The sequence below is a fragment of the Elaeis guineensis genome, chromosome 7, assembly GCF_000442705.2.
Source record: "Elaeis guineensis isolate ETL-2024a chromosome 7, EG11, whole genome shotgun sequence".
NCBI classification, from domain to species: Eukaryota; Viridiplantae; Streptophyta; class Magnoliopsida; order Arecales; family Arecaceae; genus Elaeis; species Elaeis guineensis.
The window spans coordinates 66,137,493-66,147,052 of record NC_025999.2 but is presented as its reverse complement, the minus strand read 5'-3'; the positions used below and the strand labels follow the sequence as shown (position 1 = coordinate 66,147,052).

General features: G+C 37.8%; 1 protein-coding gene across 4 annotated transcripts; it reads left to right on the top strand.

Moving 5' to 3' along the window:
- The first annotated feature begins 1,553 nt into the window (after positions 1 to 1,553).
- On the top strand, positions 1,554 to 6,511 carry LOC105034688 (protein TIFY 9). 4 transcript variants are annotated; one of them, XM_019847067.3, is made up of 6 exons: positions 1,554 to 1,877; positions 1,960 to 2,122; positions 2,219 to 2,297; positions 2,374 to 2,485; positions 2,724 to 2,784; positions 6,210 to 6,511. In XM_019847067.3, exons 1-6 carry the CDS (start codon positions 1,853 to 1,855, stop codon positions 6,241 to 6,243), a joined length of 474 nt encoding a protein of 157 aa, XP_019702626.1. In that variant the 5' UTR covers positions 1,554 to 1,852; the 3' UTR covers positions 6,244 to 6,511. The 4 variants fall into 4 exon arrangements, with proteins under 4 accessions (XP_019702626.1, XP_010908231.1, XP_010908234.1 ...); XM_010909929.4 differs by having other exon boundaries at positions 6,185 to 6,511; XM_010909932.4 differs by lacking the exon at positions 6,210 to 6,511 and adding an exon at positions 2,975 to 6,177.
- Positions 6,512 to 9,560: the final 3,049 nt, after the last annotated feature.

Below are 9,560 nucleotides of genomic sequence, written 5' to 3'. Positions count from 1 at the left end.
ATAGTATATTTGTTAAGATCATGTTTGGCTCGAGGAAATTAAGCAAAATGTGATTTGTACTCTCGTTTCACTGAAGAGCTTTTCATTCTCGTTATAGTAGAAAATTCAAATTCCAATTCTTCATAATTCATTATTGATTTTTTTTTTAATATTCAAATTTTAGTATGCTAGATTTATTTAAAAAATAAATTTTTAAAATTTTTTTCATGTTATTGATTTTTTTATTTTAATTTTAATTTCAATCATAAATCAAATATATTGAAAGATAATGATATACCGATTTCTATTCCAATTGATTCTTGGTTGCAAATTAATATGGAGTTCAAAATTAAATTTTCTCAGATCAGATATGATGTCTGATACAGTTGCAGACCGGATCTGGGTCAAATATTTCTGCATTTTTTTGGTAGGCTGAATCGAGTTCGGATCAGATTTTATGACTTGATATCTAATCAATCCGATCCTGATCAACATCTGTCAGTACGCTTGGACGTAATCAGGGGGTTTCCTGGTAGCTTCCGTTTGGTGGATTCATGTGCGCTTTTCTTTTTCACAATGTGCCCTTTCATTTCGGTAACCGTGGGTCCAACTCCGCAAACAGTTCCGTGGGGCCAGCCGCTGTAGCCTTCAATCACGGCCATCCGATCCCGCTGCGTGCCATCTCCGGGTCCGTGTCAAGGTCTTCCCAACGAGCGCGTGTTTAGAAAAGGACCAGCGGGGACCGGACCCGGTCGATAATGGCATGACCGCAACGCTCCGACGTTTGGCGGGACAGGCGCTCCGAGCTCCATATCCGGTTTCCCAAGATCAGGGCACGCGACTCCTTGTATTTCACCGATTTCTGATTGCACGCTTTCCACAGTGCATGTGCTCCGGGATTTTTCTTAATTCATTTGCATCTGGTGCATGCAATAATTTCTCCAAGATTAGAGCATGTGAACTCCACAATGCTGCCGTTTGACTCAGGAGAACGAGATCGGCCAAGTTAGGCCTTCCGGATCGGTTGGCAGGATGCAAGGAGCATGCACTAAAACATGTTTTTGATTACTCTAGAAGCAATTTCATTAAATTCAAAGATGGACGATAGTGATTTACTGTCATAGTCACATTTTATTCATGAACGTTTTCATTTTCTTTTTCTGATTAAACAGTTGGATCATACAAGAAATATAAAGTCATAAAGCTAAAGAAGAACAAACTAACAAGGTGCTCTCACAAAAGATACTTTGGGAGTGTTTGGCTACATAACATGCCACCTTCTTCTTGAGGAATATCGAAAAAAGTCTTTGCATGATTCTACGGTTGGATTCGCTTTCAAACCCATAGACTAATGGATGAACATGTTTTTTTTGATTTGGAGCTGTGCAGAGCACAACCTAACGGTTGATGCGATGGATCGATCAATCTGAACCTCTTTTTTTCTTTTTTTTTTGGTAAAATGAACCTCTTTTGCTTGAGCCGGATGTTTGTGGTTTTCTGCATGGAAAAAGTTAAGAGGATACCAGTCTTATCCTCACCCCCGCTTTCTCCTCTTTCATAAAGGGCAGTACCGAGAGAACCACAAAGAACCCGTGGAAGGCGTGGGAGAGCCACCTTTCTAGTTTTATCTGCTGCCACCTTCCCTTTTCTACTTTTCCGTCCTGGCGCACGACACGGTTCGCATCCCCCATTTTTCTCGTGCGTCTTCGTTTATATCAACCCGATTGGAATTCCCGCTCCCTCTCCCGTCCCCTCTCCCGTCTTCCCCTCCCCGTCTCAACAACCGTGCAAAACAAATTAATCGTGTCCAAAGCTGTCATTGACCTGGATTTCCTCAGCACCGAGAGCCAGAGAGGCCCCCAAACCCACAGCCATGGAGCGCAAGAACTCCTTCCGAGGTCTCCCTCTCTTATCTCTCTAACTCCCTCTTCTCTCCTCTCTCAGCTGGGCCCTCTCTGATACCCTCTTCTTCCTTTCCAGGGATCCAGGGTGCGATCTCGAAGATAAACCCGGAGCTACTGAGGAGCGTAATCACCTCCGGCACGGCGGCGAGGGGCGGACCGGAGGCAAGATCGCCGCCGGGAGCCGCCACCGCCTTCCGGCATGCTACCACGCCGCTGCCGGTGCTGACCTCTGCTTGCAGGTGACGCCGTTAATATCTAGAAGATCTCGGTGCAGATTCTTTTATTTCATCATCAACTAGAAATAACTAAAAGTAAAAATGCCTCGTTGTTGTTAGATCGGGTTCCAAGGGAACGGCGCCGTTAACTATCTTCTACAACGGCACGGTCGCCGTCTTTGATCTTCCTCAAGATAAGGTTCGCCAAAACATTTCTCTACCATCATCTTGGCCTGACTTTTCTATAAATTTACTTGAGTTTTTTTTTGGGACAGGCGGAAAGTATACTGAAGCTGGCGGAGAAAGGGAACGTCGGCGGCGTCTTGGAAGCAGCCGATCCGACGGCGTCAGGCCACGAAGAGGATCTACTGACGAAACTCAATGGAGGTGAGCCAGCTTTTTCAAAACTAGTGTGTATTTGCGTTAAAGACTTTCCAAAGCTCGCTCGCATAAAAGAGAGGAATAATTCCATCGCGGAACATTACCACGTGGTGTTACGGTACACACACATATAGCTTAAAGATTCGTGTTTGGACATAAATCACTGGCTTATAGTTTACATACGATGATTAATGGGGATTAATATATGATGGTGGGGCAAGTGATGTTTGTTATCTGAAAGCAGAGCTCCTGCCTATCGCAAGGAAGAAGTCGTTGGAGCGCTTCTTTGCCAAGCGGAAGGAAAGGTATGCATGGCTTTGCTCTCCGTTGCTTCCGACCTCTTTCCTCGTTCTTTTAATTCGATTTGGGAGTTCTCCATTGCTAACAAATAAATACCTCCGACCGTCGATCGTCCTCTTTATATGCCGTCCCTGCTTCTCGATGCGGCATGTGGGTGATGATTCTCTGCTCTCCCGTCGTCGTTCGCAAACGTAGGTGAATATGCTCCGTTCTTGCCATTTCAGGATTCCCAAAAAAATAAAAGAAATTCTGAAATTTATCAAAATAATCAAAAAATAAATATTTTTGAACCTACTTTTGTTATCTATGACAGTGGCTCCTTCTCAATTTGTTGATATTTTATTTTCTCAGTCCTTCGTGTACAATATTTTTGTTTTGATAAAACAAAAAAATAGAGCATCATCTTTTAATTTTTCGTGAATTGTAATCTAAAATTTTTAATTTTTTTAATTACACTTCAAAAGTTAAGATTTGGTTATGATGTGATCCAACTGTCCACGTGAGTTCTAACACTCTCTTAACTGCATGAGTAAAATGATTAATTTATCTTTAAAATTTATCGTGAAATAAAATGAAATTATGGGCTCATTCCCACCAAAAGAGTATTAATGGAATTTTACACTCGGACTTATCTTATGTGATAATCATGTATTCATGGATTCTACCGAAGATGAACAATTTGATCACATTAATTACAACCAAATTTTAAGTTTTGGGATGTTTAGTTGAAAAAATTATAAATTTTGGATGTAAGTAGAAAGAATATCATTGTAATTTGTCATTTTAAAAAAAAAAATAAAAACTACATGAGTTATCAAGAAAAATGCTAGACATCACATCTTACATATCATCTTTAACTTCACGGGTCTGATGTAAAAGTCGGTTATTGGCTGAGCGAGGCTGAAATTAACCACACTTATTTCCCATGTACCATGCTAATCCTTGAGTGCTACACTGGACTAGTGGCTTTGGTGGTAAACGAATGGATGATCGGTTAAAACTAACGATTGTAAAGTTTGTGGACCTTTTATATATATTTAGTCACCTGAAAACCAAAACATTTCATCAATTTGTCTCTGCATAATCTGTGTGTAAATTTGGATATCCTTCTATGATTTGAGAATAGTTAAACGATTCTAGATTAATTTGTTTAAGAAGAATATATTGAGGAAACCGTTTGCGAAAGAGAAAAACTGAAAATGATTCAGAAAATGTATGGAATAATTAGTAGAATATTTGTGCTATGATTGGACAGGAGGTAAACTTATAGTAGCTGATAAGAGACAATCGGAGAATGATTGTTCACATTAATTTATTAAATTAGACTTATTGGTGTAAATGTAAACAAAAGACTGGAAGACTAAGACATAATTTTGGATTTAAAATATGAGGAATAAAATCCATAATAAGGCATTAGTGTTTTTTTATTTTGTGACGCCGACAACCCTCAACTAATGGTTTCATTTTTAAAAAAATATTTACTTTTTATATTTGCAACTTCTTATAAAATTATTGTGTTGACTTCGGATCCAGACTCCAGAAACGTTAGTTGAGGATGCTTTATCAAATTAATTATTTTAAACTACAATGTTTTTAGCATGTGATTAATAATTAAGGTGTGCATGTACATTACGTGCAAGATTCAAATACCCGAAAATGCCTAAATTTTTTTTAATTGTTTCTTTTGTTACCATCAACCAGCAACTTATCCATAATATATTTCAAGTTGCCAACTCGTAAAAGAAACGGGGTTGCGACTAGTGTTAACTTATCTATAATATATTTCCTTAAGTGACTCCTTTTTCTTGCTGCCGTAATCCGGAATGGATGCTGGCCCATGGATACTTTTCATCTGGTTTTTGACAAAAGAAGAGAGAACTGCTTTACATCATAAAACCAATTGGTAGTCTTCTACCAAAAAACAAAAATAAAGCCAATTGGTAATACATAGCTGGTTTCAAGCAAATTTCAGAGCATAGTGTTGGGTTGCATCTAATTCCTTAAAATCTCCATCTGATCCATTTGAAATTTTGGTCTTAATTTGGGATACATATAATATTGATGGAGTTTGGATCCTCTTCAGTGCAAAGTGGTGCTAGAGATGGTCCAGTTCTAAATCACACCTCTAGCGCATCCCCAATGGGAGAGGATTCCAACTTAGACCCATGAGTCTTATCTTGTCGCAGGAGTGGGAGTGGGAACTTATGATCAGTTCGAAACTAAAACTTAAGACTCATATGTTTGAGTTGAGGTCCTCTCCCAATTCTGGATTGAGCTATATGAAGAGATATAGTTATCAATCATCAGCCATCCGTGCATCGTGAAACACTTTATTGTTGAGCAGTGGCCATGCAACATGTGCTCCATGCTATCCCTTTTTGCCTGCCATTCCCATGATGGACGGATGGTTAGTGATTGACAATATTGGGCCTTTCCAGTTCAATCTTGATCTGTAGAGGATACGAGAGCTTTATTGGATCAATTAGTGGTTCTGGTATATATGTTGGATTTTTCTTTACCCAACCAACATTTTGAAAACTCATAACCTTCCCTTTTTATTTTATTTTTTTATTCTTCTTCTTCTCCCTTTTTCTTTGTTTGTGTGCAAGAGCAGCTGAAGCCTAAAACTATAAATATTATCATATATATTCGGTATCTGAACAATTTATACTCCCCCGACAGAGATAACCTCTAAATCAAAGTTGGACCATCTTCCCTTGCACGAATCCATTTGGATCATCTGCTGGTTACTTTAAGATCTATGCGGGCCAATGAATGGAGTTATAAGTGCTTTGATATCTATGCATTGGATGATCTAATGGTGGATATGGATGAGGAAGGTGAATCTTTCTTTTATGCAAAAGATATACCTGCCCCTGAATCGATGTCCAATCCATAGGATAACATATTAACTATTGCATGGTAATGTAGGCCTCTACTACCCTATGCAAGATGAGAGTATTAAGTAGTGCAGGTTGCTTTGCATGTATAAAACTTACTATAAGATAAAACCGATGTCCGAATGTCCATATTGAATTCTTTGTGAGGGTTCAGACTATTGTTCAGGTTAATTTTTTGTAGAGATCAACTTAATTGCTCGTTTGGAACCTCATTAGGGTTTACAGATACAATTGAAGTCCCATTTATGTTAAGTGTGGGTCCATGTCAGACTCGACCATATTAAGACAGAGGGAGACCACAACCCTACATGGTGTGGTGAGGGAGTTTTCTATTGGAGGTACTCTTAAATAGGCTTAGCCTACCACATGTATCATGTGTTACCTGCTAATGGAGATCCAATGCATTAGTGTTAGAAAATTATATCCAATTTGCAAAAAGATATCTCAGTCACTTCCACATTTATAGCCGCCTAGATTTGACCCACCTCTTTTATTGTGCATGTAGGTTGACCATGTCGCAACCTTACAAGATGGCAGAACGTGAAGCGAACGTGGCATTGGTGAAGGAAACAGGGACAATAACAGCCGCCTAACTATACGTTTAGGCAGTCACAAGGGCCTTCTCGATACTTTCTTATCCTATAGTTTCCAAGAAGAACAATTATCTGGACTCCATTCGGCTTGTTTGTGGTTTAGATTTTCTGTCATATACACGTGTAAAAGCGCATGCTGGTACAAAGTGGACTCAAATTGAATCTTTAAAACATCCACTACTAAGTCACTATAACAAATGTAGTTTGCCACAATCATCCTCACTGAAAGTTTTTTTTTTTACGACATTTATCCATCAACATCGCCGTTGGTATGATTCACAATATCTATTATAGTATTTTTTTATTAACATCATAATATTATATTTTTATTATATTTATAAATGCAACATATATTTTTTTCAGCAAATATCATGATAAATCTATTAATAATACATAAAGAAAAACGTCACAATATCTTACTCCTGCACCCACGCATAATTTTTCTTTTAAAATCCATGTAATGGAACTTTTTGTCCTGTGGGACAAATAATCCATACTCATTCTAAATGTGGATCCTTTCCTTCTCTTCATAATTTCTGTTTCATTCTCCAGTAAACCCTATCTCGTTATCCCACCCCAAAAATGTAGCAATCCTCTCCTGCACCCATGCATAATTTTTTTTTTTTTAAAACCCATGCATTGGAACTTTTTTCCTGTGGGACAAATAATCCATGCTCTTTCTAAATGGGGATCCTTTCCTTCTCTTCATGATTTTTATTTCATTCTCTAGTAAATCCTATCTTGTTATCCCACCCCAAATCATTCATCCTCTCTTCTCTTCCTTCGACTTTGGCACTGCTCATTCATTGCTACTCACTATTAATATACTAATTGGGATCCAAATGCGGTATGTATTATCTATGCCTGCTCCCACCTCATCGTCTCTTTTTTTTTTTTTTTTTTTACCATTCTTTGTTGCTACTAGGTATGTGATTAAACCCTAGATACAAATTTTGTAAATTGGTTGCTTGTTGAATAATTATTAGTGCAATTGGCCCTTGATCTGCTTGGAGAGAGAGCGAGGTGACCTCATCGTGGGATGATATCTCTCTTTTTGAGTTGATAACATGATGAATGATATCATGTGAGAACTGGCCATAACGACTCAAAATATTGATATTCAATTAATTATATATGTCATAATCAATTGAGAGAGACAAAAAAACAGAAACATAAAGACAAAGTGTGAGGCCTGGCCCAAGCAACGAATCCAAAGCCCAAAACAAAAAAAAAAAAAAAAGAAAACAGGGGAGAAGACTCCCGAACGGAGTCTTCTTCCTCCTCTCGCCGGCTCCCAATCGGAGTCGGAAACGATCTCCCTCCGGTCCTATTTAAGGAGGAGATCCCTCCTCTCTCCTTTCCACCGAAAATCCTAAGCTCAAACGGCGGAATCGCCGGAGATTCCTCACGGAGACTCGTCGCTGTGCCGTCCAATTTCTCGCCGGAAAAACCTCGCCGGCGTCGGAGGTAAGCTTCCTCCCCTTCCTCTCTCCTCCCCCTTCCTTCCCGTGCCGATGTGCACACTCGCCGGCGACCGAAGTCGCCGGATTTTATTGCGGAAAAATCTTCTTTTTTTGCCATTTTTCCGTTGCCGGTGGTCACCGTCGACCACCGGTTTGGCCTCCTCTTACCGCGGATCGCCTCTCCTCCTGCCGACAGCAGTCTCACGCCGACCACGCCGCCGGCCGGCCACCCAACGAGGGGACCTCAAGGTCTCCTGTTTCAGCCCAAAACATGCCCACGGGAAGAAGAAAAGAAAAAGAAGAAGAAGAAGAAGGAAAAGAAAAAAGAAAAGAAGAAGAAGGAAAAGAAAAGAAAAAGAAAAGAAAAAGAAGAAAAAGAAAAGAAAAAGGAAAAGGAAAAAAAAAAGAGAGAAAGAAAAAAAAAATAATAATAATATAATAATATAATAAATAGGATTTTCTCTCCTCTCTCTTCCATGAAGAAAAAAAAAAGAAAAGAAAAGAAAAGAAAAGAAAAATTATTAAATTAATTAATAAATAATGATATAAATAATAAAATATGAGAAAGAGAGTTTCTCTCTCTTCCCTCTCTCTCTTCAGTCTAAACTAGTATTTTCTCTCTCTAGAATTGGACTTTCTCTCTCTACTTTCTCTCTCTAGAATCCTCTCTCTAGATTATCTCTCCTAAGATTTTTAGAATTTTGAGAAGAATGATGATGAATTTAAATGATCCTCGTGATGGATTTTTGATCTGTGATCGTCGGATGGTACACCGACATCCACTTTGATCAGATCAGGTATTTTTAGATTTTATTTCTCATGATCTTATTGAATTATCCACATGATAATCTTAGCATGATTTGATCTGATCGATCGGATTTGTTGAATCATATTGTCTGAAGAATTCAAGATGAGTTTTCTCTCTCTAGAATTTTCTCTCTTTAAAATATTCTCTCTCTTGATTGATTCTCTCTCTAAAAAAGGTTAGTGAATGAAAAAATTTCTTTTAATAAGTCTGATCTGATTCTAATGAAGAATCCTGATCCATGATTGTCAGACAGCGTACTGGCACCCACCTTAATCAGACCATGAATCTTTAGATTTGATTATCCATGATTCCGATCTAGCCATGATTTGATTTGATCATGTTGGTTTCACCAATTGAGATATTGGACCAATCGTAATGTTGGATTGTGTCACCTGATCAATTTGAATTGTACCTCATGAATTTTCTCTCCTCTGATTCTCTCTCTCCACTTGATTTTATGAAATCGATGAAGAAACCTCGATCCTATCACTTCGAATCTGATTTGATCTGATAGTCAAACTTTGGATCATTTAGGTCCTAATTAGATTTTGATTAGATAAAATTAGATGATCGGACCCAATCTAAACCGTTGAAATATGGTATTCGTATTCTTTCTAATTATTGAAATTGATTCTGTATAGGATTGTGGATGTTTGATCATGGGATATCGCGATATGATCTACGAACAGAATTTTTGAAAGAAAATTTATAGAATTATGTGGATTTATTGGAATACGTTTGAGGTAAGTAGTGTTTACTTTTACTGAATTTATCTGGTAAATTATGAATTAAATAAATTTATGCATGCTTGCGATTGTAATTATTTATTGAAATAATTATTGAAAATTATTTATGATGAAAGTTAATTGTAGAAAATTATTTATGATTGAAGTTATTTGTGGAGCAATTATTATGATGATATATGATCTCAAAGAATGTTATAATTGATTTGACTCGAATATCAATTAATTTATTATTCTTGAAAATAATATATGAATTGGAAGACAATATGAAATT

Excerpts from the sequence above, each read along its gene's own strand:
- LOC105034688 (XM_010909929.4), top strand. The coding sequence starts at position 1,853 with ATGGAGCGCAAGAACTCCTTCCGAG. Across the intron at positions 2,486-2,723 it reads ACTGACGAAACTCAATGGAG|AGCTCCTGCCTATCGCAAGG; the intron begins GTGAGCCAGCTT and ends ATCTGAAAGCAG. Across the intron at positions 2,785-6,184 it reads TTTGCCAAGCGGAAGGAAAG|GTTGACCATGTCGCAACCTT; the intron begins GTATGCATGGCT and ends TTGTGCATGTAG.